Source organism: Falco biarmicus, chromosome 12, assembly GCF_023638135.1.
Source record: "Falco biarmicus isolate bFalBia1 chromosome 12, bFalBia1.pri, whole genome shotgun sequence".
Lineage (NCBI taxonomy): Eukaryota > Metazoa > Chordata > Aves > Falconiformes > Falconidae > Falco > Falco biarmicus.
The window spans coordinates 19,072,647-19,085,824 of NC_079299.1; the positions used below are offsets into that span (position 1 = coordinate 19,072,647).

General features: G+C 38.9%; 1 protein-coding gene across 4 annotated transcripts in view; it reads right to left on the reverse strand.

The window, feature by feature from the left end:
• DAAM2 (dishevelled associated activator of morphogenesis 2) overlaps nt 1-13,178 on the reverse strand; it is a 206,381-nt gene that overhangs the window by 57,270 nt on the left and 135,933 nt on the right. For all 4 annotated transcript variants that reach the window (XM_056357500.1, XM_056357499.1, XM_056357498.1 and 1 more), the window contains 3 exons: nt 10,687-11,020; nt 2,384-2,494; nt 1,305-1,408 (listed from right to left, as the gene is read on the reverse strand). In XM_056357500.1, the coding sequence (XP_056213475.1) occupies nt 1,305-1,408; nt 2,384-2,494; nt 10,687-11,020 (549 nt within the window). The remainder of the gene's footprint in view (nt 1-1,304; nt 1,409-2,383; nt 2,495-10,686; nt 11,021-13,178) is intronic.

Genomic DNA, 13,178 nt, shown 5'->3' on the forward strand with positions numbered 1-13,178 from the left:
TAGTGTTTCCAGCTCTGCAGCAAACTGTGGACACACACAACTGTACGCGATCTTTCCCTGTGACATTAATACACAGGTGTATGTGTGTTATGTCCAACTGCTCAAAGATGTGAGCCCAGTCCTTATGACAGGCAGCTGGTGCTAACACAGTGCCTATGCAGAATCTCAGGCACACTACATTTGCCCCCAGGGATAGCTCTATCACCCCATAGCAGCTCCCAGACAGTGAGAAAACAGTGCCTTGTAAGCTGAGGCATAGGCCTGACCCATAGGTTTTGCACTATGTGCCTTGGCAAACATAAATCCCAGATATCAGACACTTACAAATCAGCCCTGCTCTGTAGGAAGGGGCTTGGAGTAGCAGACAATAAGGGATAGCAGCACATCAGCAGCTCAGTGCCTCTCTGCAAAGCTTAATGTGGTCACAGGAGAAGGTAGTTTCCCACAGCTGCCTGCCCTTACACATTAAAATGCTTCATTTTGTTAAGCAAATGGATTTTACGAGGCTCCTCATTAGTTCCTCAGTCTTTTAGCTTCTTGAAGTGTCTCAGTCAAATTGTTCAGACTGTTTACTCCAAGTTTATTTCAGCATGTGGCTTTGTGAAGGGTTTAATTTAAGGTCATTAGTAGCTCCAATTACTGTGGCAAAACACAGAACTGCTAGTGGAGAAAACATTTATTATCCGTATAACTTTTAACACAGTAATTTAAAGGTGCCATTCAGTGTTACATTTTGTGCAGTAGCAGAGCTGTTTGAAGATGCTCCTCATTCTTCTCTCTTGCCCCCTTGGCATCTCTACCCTACCACTCACCGCAAGTGCCTCTTCTCTCATAGTTGTACCACAGCCGCTCTTTGGGAGGTTGTGATACTAGCTAGATCACAAAAATAGACTGAGCATAAAGAAAAAAATTGGAAACTCAGAACCTGCATTTTGACCATATCTACTCAGTCTCAATGAACTCAATGAACTACTGGCTTCCCTCCCTTCTACCAGGACAGGCTGTTTTCCCAGTTTTGCTACAAGAGAAGAAAGGGTTTTTTTTCATTCTCATTGCCATCCCCAGCTTAGAAGGAAAGCAATTCAGGAACTCCTTGCCACAGCCACTGCCAATTCAATATGCACATTTCCTACTTCATCTTCTGATTTTAATTGTAATGACATATCTCCTTTCTGTCTTTAAAGGGAGTAACTTTTAGGACGAGACAGAGACAGTTTTGTACTTAAATCTAAACCCCAAACAGAGAAGAGTTTTTAAGAATTCTTTCTGTTGTTCAGTAACTGTTCTCAGAAAAAATGTCTTACCTGTCCAGTGTGGCATTCTCATGTCCTCTTAGCTTGTCAATGACAGGCTGAATTCCCAGCATTAGGAACTCATATCGTAGGTGTAATCGGAACTCCAAGTTGTCCTTAAAAATTGAGGGAAAACCAAGCTATTGGGTTCCAAAAGCTTTTAATCACATTATAAAAAAATATTACTTAAAACCTCAGTTCTTCCCTTTGTTTCTCTATCCTGACACCAATCTTTGCCTCTGTTTCACTTAAAAATGCAGTCCTTGTTTACCTACAATGAGTTCTGCATACCCAGTGAGAAGGACAGCATGTTCCATCTTGTTCTATAAAGTACAAAAGTTATTAGTATTTATCCTGCTAGTCCATTGGAGGTCCACCTCCTGCTTGCAGATGAACAGTACTGCAGTATTCCTCCTCATTTTTATGTTTATTTGTCATAAAACTACCTGTCTGGCAAACTTGACACCTGTTCAGTGGGATGTTACAGGACTGCCACAGACAGAGACAAACACATTGCCCGACAGAGCACCTGTGAGCTTGTTGTTTGTTGTGGTTTGACCAAAAAAAAGAAAACCCAATGTAACAAAAGTAACACTTTAAATGAAACATAGTCAGTTTAAACTATCAACAAGACTCAAAAGGAAGTCTTTTTAATGAAAGAAAAACAACAAAGTGTCTTTTCTGAAGTGTCTCCCTTTGACAATTTTAAATTTAAACATTTTGAGTTTGGCTTCGAGTCAAAACAACTGAACATCGCAAACATTTCTGAAGGTAAAGCAAGATGTTTTCTAAAAGGCTGAAATCAAGGGGGAAATGATTTGCAGTGCTTTAAAAATAAATAAATAAATAAACCCACACCAAAAATACCTGAGCAATCATCTCAGTGCAAGTAGTCTATGTTATCTTATAAGAGTCTGGGAACGAAATAATGTGGAAGTCTTTCTAAGACTGATACTAACAATTCAGCATTATTTTCCAGAAACTACATCCACTCAATAACACAAGATTTATGACTTAATCTACTAATACTTTCCAAGGTAAATTAATTCAAGCATAACATTTTAGAAGGAATTTCCAGGGCAGTGACTCACCTCACCAGCACCAGCATTCAGAACAGCATTGATAAAGGACATGATGGCTGTTTTGAGGTTTACTTCATCTCGGTATCGCCCCATACTTCGGTCTAACTCATTCAACAATGTCTGAAACAGAACAGCAGGCTAGGTTAGAGGATATAATCTAATTTCTTTTTACATACTGTTCATGGGATATGCACACAGTCTTCTTTTGATTTTCTATGTATTTGCTTAAAGAAATAATTTTTTTCAGACAAGATTGTTAGCAATTTCGTGCATGCCACAATAAACAAATGAAGAATAGTGGTAGAAATAAAATGCCCAACTGATTCTAAATGGAGGAAAAACAAAAGTTCTTTTTTTAAACAGGCTATTATTTGAGAAAAAAAACAGATGCCCTTTATAGTTCTTGCCAACATGATCTAAGAAAGCAGCAGAATGATATCCCTCCTAGTCAGTTAAACTCTGTACAGTGAATATGACAGGGAGTTTACACATGCGGAAAAATAGCATCAGATTCATATATACTTTCTACTCACATCACTCAAGTAAATGTCATTATTTTCTTGGATCTCAGCAGGATAGCCTGCACTTATATATACAGGAGGAGAGAATTCTAAAGAGAAGCTGTCTTTTGAGGAGTAAAACCTATACCTGAACCTTGGAAGATTTCTCCTTGTTCCTTCACTTACAACCATTTCAAATGATACATACAATTACCTACCTCTTGGTCAGCTCTTTTAGGGATTTGCAAATAACAGGAATATCCCCTGTACATACAGCTTCAAAGCTCAAATGTGAATTACACGGAGCAGCAAGTGTTGCAAGTGCAGTTAAGCTCTAGTTTCCATGTTACAGAACCATAGAATAATTTGGGTTGGAAGTACCTTTAAAGACTGTCTAGTCCAACCCTCCTGCAATAGGCAGGCACATCTTTCAAGTAGATCGGGTTGCTTAAAGCCCAGTCCAGCCTGACCTTGAACACTTCCAATAATGGGGCATCTACAATTTCTCTGGCCAACCTGTTCCAATGTCTCACCACCAAACATTTGATAAAAAAATCTCTTCCTTTTATCAAATCAAAACTTACCCTTTTTTAGTTTAAACACATTAGCCCTTGTCCTGTCACTACAGGCTTTGTTAAAAAGTTTTTTTCCATCTTTCTTATAAGCTTCCTGTACATATTGAAAGGCTGCCATAAGGTCTTCCCAGAGTCTGTATGCCCCCCTATTAACCAAATAGCAGGGGTATTTAGCATTCAGGGGGTATTTAGCATAGAAATGCTTTTGGTCTAATCTCTACATACACACAGATATTTCACAGATAATCTTGTGAACCATCAGGGAACAAAGGAGAAAAAAAGACTAGACAAATAATGATGGTAGCCTTTGTCTTATGCAGTCTATTTAGAATTAATTCCACTTGAATGTTTACTAAAGAGGTTATATGTAGAAACTGATTAGCTATGAAAGCAACTCTGCTTTTAGCTTTATGCTGATGACCATGAATCTTCTCTTCAGGATCTTCTCTGATCAGTTCGTAATTCCAAGGTTGACTTTCCTTACTGGAAGAGTAACAAATTCCACTTGAGATCTGCCAGTTCAGTTGTGTGCATGTCACTCCAGCACTAATGATAAACACCCCACACTCATACATTTACTTTGCTGATGCACTAGAAAAGACAGCATTCTTTTTACTCTTCCCAAGAACTTTCAGCCATAAAGGGAGAATGAAGACAAAAATAGCTTTTTAGTGTTCAGCTTAGCAGATGACCTAAATAATATTTTGAAGCTATGATGCTGAGTAAGGAAGTTCGTTTTCCTTTAGTCAGTCTTCTGTCCCTGACTGCTGAAAGTGTCCATTCATAGCAAAATCTTTCCTGTGCTAGTCATTAGTTTCATAGGTCTATCTTGTTTCCTCTAGAAAACAGACCTCGCTATGGAGATATGTCTCAAGAAACAGAGGGAATACCCTCCTGTGCATTTGCAGGGGTAAGAATACCCTCCCTAGCTTTATGCAAACCCTTTTCTTGGTTTCATGTAAAAAATCTTTTGATCTGTCACACACTGCTACTGACAGCTGTTTTGATATCTGAGCATAGTATGTTCACTATCAAGCAAGCTTGATTTCATAAACTCCTTTTTCTTGCATTTTCTGAATTGCCCAGCTGGCATTTACAAATGGCTGTGCCCCTGGCATTTGAACTTCCATCACATCCATGATTTCTCTATAGTTATATTCTGATCAAATACCAACCCTTCCCCCATTTTGTTAGAAAGTGAATGAGTCTTACATAAAATTACATGAAATGCCCTACTGAGCCAGACTGATGGGCAGTCCAGTCCACCATCCTATCTCTAACAATGACAACAGGAGACTATTTAAGAAGTCTTTAAATTCACCAACAAAAGCAACTCTTCAACTTGACAAATAAGCACAAGTGAAACAAATGAGAAAATTTAGTTCTGTTACTGGCAGATTTGGTGCTGAAATGCAAAGCACATGCATCGTCTTGGAATGGTTTTGCTGATTTTCTTCAGAGGTCTCATTCCTACCGTATATTCTTACAGACATTTAGGAACATGCTAGAATCAATGCAACAACATATCAGACACAGCATCCAGACAGGTTAAAGAATATTAACAGAAGTTTTCTACCCCCTATTTCAGAAAGCTGAACCAGGAGTAGAATGCAGAGGGGGCCAAGCCAAATTTAGGGCAAGAAAAAAGTTCTGGGTTGCACTAAGCTAATTGGAAAGCAGCACATCTTCATGCTCTAGAAGGAAACACGATAAGTTCAGGCAATTCCTAAAGATCAGAGTCTACACCCACACACTGTGGCTGAACTCCAATGTCTCCAACCCTTTGCAAATGGCTGAGGTTCAAGTCTTCACTCGAACATTTCCTGTGAAAAAGATTTCACCACACCTCTTGGCAGCCAGCTCTGTGGCCCAATTGATCTTATGGTTGTAAAGGTTTTTCTACTATTTAAGCAAAACTTTCCTTACTTAATCCCATTATTCCTCATCACTGACATCCAGTAGGGTTTCAGTCAATCTGCAGCAAACCTCAAAAGGCTTTGGATGAGCCTTGAGGGGAAGAACCAAATCAAGTGGGAATACAGGATTTTAATTTGTTCCTTGTTAGCTCCTCTACTACAATTCCAAATTGATCAGATTTCTCCCTACAGATTACATTCCGTACTGATGGTGTTTAATACAAACCAGGCAAGGGGGCTCTGGGAGGCATGCTTCTAATCTCCACCTTTTCAACTAACAATATCAAACTTCCTTTATTCCTTCACCTCAAGATTCAAAATTTCTAGCAGCATTGAGGAGGAAAACAAGAGTGTTCTGTCCAAAGCAGCCCAGTTAATATTTTCATCAGCAAGTGAAATCACCTCCTTTCAGACAGTATCTAACACCCAGGTTCTCTCAAGACTGAAAGAAAAAGTCTTTCCACAGCATTCCCCAGCTGGGTGGGTGTTTCAGATAGTGAACTAGGCTGGAAGGGCACTGGAACATCCTAATACACTTTTCTGGGCCAATAAAGCACTATGACTTTGCAATATTAGCTTGACTCAAAATATGGCATCTTAAGAAGTACAACATGTTACAATGTCATAACACAATACATTCACTCCACAGGAGCAATGGGGAAGCAGTAAGCATAACAATAATCAGAAAGGCAACAGCTTAGGGAAGAATAAGATTATGCCCCTTTCACAAAGGAAACCAGTCATAAGTAGGGTAATGCAGACATGAATGACGCTGAAATCAGAGACTCTTCCTTCTGTCTTTTCATAGCATTTTAGAAACCTCCATCTTCACAAGAAAAGCACTTAAGAAATACAATTAAAGCAATGCTTTCACGGTCACACAGTGAACCAGTGACATAATTACAGTAGTAATTAATTTGAATACATCAGATGGAAAAGGATCCTAGCAACGAAACCAAGGGCTCATCTTCCTAATTCCACATTTCTGCTTTGAGGGTTTATTCTCTGGCTTTCCAATGTTTTCTTTTGCATCTTTTCTTTAAGGGGCAGAGTAGAATTTGTAGGCAAAGAAGCATATTTCAAATGAAAATTGGATGAAGACAGCTTTTCCAGATTGTCTGAGGCAGGAGATTGAAGGCATGCCTTTATATTATTGTGGAATTTGAGTAAAGACAGAATACTACTCTGAAGAGGACAGTTTTCAAGGAGTATCTTAAAACAGGAACTGCAGACTGCCTGTTGGGCATTAAAGGGAGAGTTATTCCAGGCAGAAGGGCAGCATGAAAGAAGGGTCAGAGATTAAAGCAGGCAAAGGGATCAGCTCAGGCCAAAAACTGTGGCAAATGTTAGAAAATAGGAATAATGAAATATAAATTAAGATATAAATATAAGGTATATAATCTTGTGGCAAGTGCCAAGACAAAGATGATACGGATAGACCTGTGAACACATTGAATATTGGAGATATAGGGTGAAGCTGTAGTACTAAAAGGCATTCGAGTGAAGACTGAAGTCTCGACAAAGAATAAGACCCAGAGAATCTCCCATAGGTTTAAAGTGACTGCTCTCTGGAGTTAAGCATTAGATTGATAATTGCAGTCAGTAGATGAAATGCTGGAAATTTAGAAAGAAGCAATATTTGACATCAGAGTTTCCACTCAGAGTAAAATACAAAATTTTGTTGAGTCTTTCATGTTCATGAAGTTATAGCTATATTTTCCATTAACTTCAATTAAAAAAAGAATACATCAAAATGCAAATAAATTATTTCCAAAATATTTGAGCACAATTTGATTAGCAGTCTTCAGTTGGTGTGACCTGGTGCAATCTAGTTAAATTAACTGGGATTATAAGCGTTTGTATCACTTAGGAATCTCGCTAATTTGGATTTTTACTTTAGATACACTAATATAACATCGTAAGTTTTATATTAAAATAGTAGGAATTATAGTAGGACAGAGCCAATGCAAGTTTAGCAAGAACTGTATCTTAAGCCGCAGCTTTCCTTGTCTACAAAATCACCAGTTGCTGGGTCCTCTGACTACTGCTGCGCCAGGTAGCAAGAGTTGTGCTTAGAACACTGTTCAGCAAGAACTTCTGACATTCAACAAAACATGCCATATTTTATGTTACCGTGTCAAATACATGATCTGTATGTCACTCCACCACACTTGAACACATGTAAATTGAAAATAATCAGTGTTCCAACCTAGAGTTGTCAGCAGCAAGAGCTCATGAGCTCATGCATGAGCTCAAATTTTAGATGGTTACCAGTAAATAACCTCTGAACCTCTCTTCCTTCTTCTTACAAAGAGGAGCAGAAGCAGAACCATGGACCCCAAATATTTACTCATCGCCTTAATATTCTTCTGCAAGAAGGCAAAAGCCCCAAAAAACCAACCAACCAACCAACCAAACCCAGAAAATAATTTGTGTTGAGGAAAAGTAGATCTGGAACAGTATTTCTTACATTTACCTCCTCATTCCTCAAAGTAAATAGTGCTTGTCACCACAGATGATATGGAAAGAGTGGGACTCTTAGATCTACTGCAGTCTGCAAGAGGGGAAAATAAATCCAAAGACATAGTGTACGAAGTATCAGCTTTCATAGATGAGGAGGGATAAACTGATAAATTGACAGTGACGTGTCTGAAAGGGTTGAAGAATATTATCAACAACTGGCAGGAAGGCAGCTTAAGGAAAAGCAACAATGGCACTGATGTTGTCAGAGGTCAGCGTTACCTCTAAGTTATTTATTGGGCATTCCAATAAACGTAAGCTCAGTATAGTTTCTAGAAAGCCCTATAGTTTTTACTTCACAAGAACTGAGTTTGATTTCCAAAACAGAGAATCTGAAATTATTCTCTTGGGTATTGTGTCTCTAATTTGGCTACTGTCTTCCAGAGCTACATCTAGAGAAAGACTGAACAGTGCTTTTACAGTTCCCAGCTTTTCTTTTTTCCCTCCATTAGAATCAGTCTGCAATAATGAACAATAGAGCCAAAAGAATAAATTCCTACTCTGCACATTCAAAGCATGTTTCTCCTGTTCCTACAGTTTAGTTCATTTTTAATTACTTTTCACCAAAAGAATTCTCTTTTCTTGGTTCTGCCAGATCCCCAGTTGTGGGGGATCATTTTCAACATAACAGTGATTAGGTGTGGCCAGTCAAAGTCAACCAAAAGCTGCAAGCTCTAAAGAGTTCAGACACTTCAATACACTGAGTGATGCTGCTAGTTTCTCAAGCTACAAGAACACATCTTTAAAAAAGCTGAGTTTGAAACCTAAAGGATCTCTTCAGATACTTGCAAAGTCTGGGTTACAAAGATTTCGCTCAGGACTGGGATAAAGAAAAACAAGTTTTCACTGTCTTTCATTGTACACCACATCTTTGAAGTTTAATGTAAAGGCATAGAATAATTGTTGTCAGCTCATCCTTTTCTTAAAATGACCTCCTATACAAGTTACAGTGGGTGCTTCTCTTGATAATGAGCTGCAAGACCATTCTGAGACACAGATGTGGGAGGGTAAAAGACAAAGAGATATAACAGCCTCTTAACTAACAAGTCCTAGAGGACCAGAGAATTTTCCACTAAAATGTAAGGAAGACCATGACCACATTTCTTTCATCAGCATTTAAAAAATCTCCAGTCTTTCTGTTAGGAGAAAATTACTGAAGATAGATGAGGAATGTTTTTGGATGAGCCCTTACCTCCTCAAAATTAAACTCAAGCTATCGCTGAGTGTAGTGGAAAACCGCATTCCAGTATCTAGGCACAAGTGTTAGAAACTGCAAACAAGAACACATCCCTTCTGCTAAATCATTTTGGGGTTTGGGCGGGGTTTTTTGTTTGTTTTGTTTAAGAAAGAAAAAGAGAGAGTATCCATTTATCTTTCATTTTTTTCCCAGAAGGAAAAATATTTTGACAAAAGCAAGGATTTATGCAAAGCACTCTTTCATGAATGTGAGAGTTAGTAAGTATCTGCAAACCATGTACACGGCTTGCTTTTCTGCTTCTGCATCCATCATTCCCATCATACTCCCGTACTAAAGAATGGTGGCATATTCTTATGACTGCAGCTGTAATGTCTTCATCTTCCAGTTTTTACTGCAATTACTATTTTCTCTATTGAAATAGCCTCAAGAGCTTTCAGCTGAAATCAAAAGCCCCCACCTACCCATCGCACCCCATTCTGAGTCATGCGTCCTATGTGCCATACCTGCATATTGAAGACATACACCAAGTTTGAACAGAGAAGCACGGTAAATGGCGCAGTGCCCATAAAGGGATGGACTTGCCAGTGCCACATACAGGTTAATATCAAGCCAATATCTCCTGCATCCCCATCTCGGGTCTGAGTCACAGTTACTGAATCCCATATGCATTCAGTTCTAATAATAAACATAACGTTGGCAGCTAGTGTTCATAAGCACATACTCTTTCCCCATTCACTTTTACAGTCAGAAGCTCATTGTAGCCCAAAATCCGCTGATGCATTAGCGGAGGAGGAGGCAGGTAATAATGGCTGAGAGAAACCAGGATCCAGGGCCTGTTGGCCCAACACCACACTTACCATTTCACTAAGGAAGAATAGTAAATGGGTGAGGTTATCCCCAGGTTTAGGAGCTACAGCTTCATACACAGCAACAGATTCTGTTAACAACTTTTTTGTAAAGGTGCTCAGTTCACTAGGAAGAGGAACATTATAACAGCAGCCAGCAGTACCCACAACAAAAGCCTGCCAATGATCTACTGACCTACCTCAAGGTCTCTGAGAATGAGTTTCCCTTCTGTGTTCTGAATGGGAGTTATCTGAGCCAACAACTGCTAAGTGGTGACAATTCACAAGTTGATTGCTAAGTGGCAATTGAAGTGCCTCCACTGTACATTATTTAATCCATTGTCTCCATTATTTAATCCACAGCTCGTTTATTTACTAAATTAAGGGCTTTAAAATCACTCCAGAGGCTCCTGGAATCCTGTGGCTTTGGCTTTTAGAGCAGAACAAATCACTATCACCCCAGAAATGCCATCAGTTTAGAGTATGAACAGATTACCAGGTTTCATTTAACATCACAAACCCCCATTTTCAGGTAAAAGATAGGGGATTTTAAATTAACACTAATGACAAGCAATCAGATCTTGGGGGGGAAAAAAAAATAATGCCTTTAAACTATTTGAGGAAGTGCCCTTCCTAAAACAAAATGAAAAATATTTCCTTTACACTACCTAGCAAGTTTGCAATACATGCACTGTAAAAATTGCTCCCTGCAATGATTCATCATGCTGGGTATTTCTGGCAAAGTATCCTCCTTGTACCTGGAATCTTGTCCTTTCTGCAGCATAGACTTGGTAGTGAAGCATGGCTTGCAAGACTTTCTTGTGACCGTCTGGTACCAAGCAGACAGCCCCTAGGATCTCTAGCACAGCAATCTTGGTCTTAATGTTCTCAGTCCGTAAGCTCTGGGAGATGATGTTGATACTCTCTGGATGAGCCAGGACATGAGCCCGTCCTTGGGAGTTGTTCATCAGTGCCTTGATACACCCTATAACGGATGTGTGTATACGGCTCTCTGAGGTCTCATAGTCCATGCTCTTCAGAAAGTTCAGCAAACAGCTCAGGCCATCCAGCTCAATAAACCTGGTCACAAACCTGAAAAAAAAAACCAAACCCAAACCAAAAGGTTAAGGAAATAATGAATAAGGAAAGGAGAACAAAGGCAATTTATTCAAAAGACACAATATTATTCAACCCTGCATCTGTAAACGCTGTCTGGTTTTTAGCCTAAAATTCACAAAATAATTCCCAGGTATTTAAAACAAAACAAAACAAAACAACCAAAAACCCCCCCAAAAAAACCAAAAAAAAAAAAAAAAAAAAAAGAGAGAAAACAGACTAGCTAATAATGGTGTGTCACATAGTTTCAGGGTAACTATATCCTATAACCTTATGGACGCACTGTTCTGTCACCTTGTTCTTTGTTGCAGTTACCACCAAACACCTGCTGTGGTCCACTCTAATAGCTGCTGCATTTTCAAGACTGAACGGATTCTTCCAAATTGCTACATCTTACATAGATGCTAATATACACCAGATACATTTTCATACAGACTCATCACCATGCTTTTAATTATGAGTTCGGGTTATCTTGAAAGCCATTTTTAGACTTTGATGAAACATTTAGCCAGTACTACTTATACGCTTCCACCTCCAGGAGATGGGTTCACTGACAGAGGCAAACTCATTACCAATGTGTCTGTCAGCTGTACTGACTTCACACTCTGATCCTCTGCTATACCTATAGGAACATGTTATATTTAAGAGAGATATGTTCTTCAGTAAAAGGCAAAACTCCTATAATAGCCTTGGCTGATTTTTTTGTTGTTTGATTGGGTTTTTTTAGTTTGAGGAGGTATACTGAGGATCAAACAAGTCCACTGACAATCTGCAATAGCAAAATATACAGTAAAAAATCACAAACAGAGGAAATACAGAATTACCCAGTTACCAAATGACACATTGAAGACTGAACCTATAGTAAGACAGGTTTGTTTTGACTACTAACATCACTAGAGTTCTGTTTCTACTATATTCTACCATAAAATTTGCCCTTCTTCAGGTTAAAAGTACAGTAACTGAGGATAAAAACAATATAGGAGAAACTCCTTGGAAAAGTTTAAGGTTTTGTTGAAAACCAGAGTTAAAAAATCCAGACAGGTCAAATTAGACCATGCAAACAGCTTCCTAGACAAATCAGTAGAAAAGGAGGGAATTATATGTCAGTTCAAACCAATCATTCTAGCAATGTTTCATTTAGAGTTCCAAGGCTTAAAAATGGGATTCAAAGATATGAAAAGGGATGCAAGTAATTTCTCTAGATCACTTTGTTTATGACCTGCCTCCTTTAATAGGTCATTCAGGTTGGTGCTCTTAGAATGTCTGAATGCAAACCCATGTGAATTACACTTGAATTTTCAGTCCACCAACATATACACCAACATGTCCATGACCACACTCCTAACAGCATAATGTAGAAAACCACCTCAATCATATGAAAAGTTGTTAACGGTTGCCACCTATGTAACGAATTAAAAATATCAAGTCTGTGTCATTCTGCTTTTACCTAGCCCCTCTTCCTCCCTGTTGGATACTTCCTAATGTACCGTCTTTCTCTTTTCTGTCCTTAAGTGAGATGCTATTCCTAATATACATCAGTAATGAAAGCACCATACTGAAAGACTGAATTTCACTGGTCTCTATTCATATCTCTGCGCCAGCAAGACAAACCTGAGCCACACATATATATCTCCTGCATAATATTGACTTGACATATGTACGGTCTTCTGGTGGTTACATCCCACACCACACAGGAATTTTTAGGGCTTACCTGAAAGTTATGCTCTCTGTGGTGAGAGATTGACCAAATTCTAGCTTACTTGGGCAGCAGTTTGACCACAAACATGCCAAAGCCTGGTGCTTTCAACAGTTTTGGTCTGAGGTTCGGGTTTTATTCAAAACTGAATTTCAAAGTGAGAATCAGAGTAAGGGCAAGCACACACAGGAACATGTGTGCACTAAAAATGAAAACAAGGTTTAGCTGAACCCCGCTAAGACAATCTGCCAAGTTTCACACAAATTTGATTGCACATTCTTTGGATGCATCATCTTGTCTACCCTAACAAATCATAGAGCAAAAGCCCCTCCGCCTCTAGGCCAAAGAGTGGGATCAACATTGTGTACCAGGAAATTTCGTAAGTCACTCGAAGCAGTTTGTTATTTAAACTGATTATAGAAAGATTAAATCTTAGTT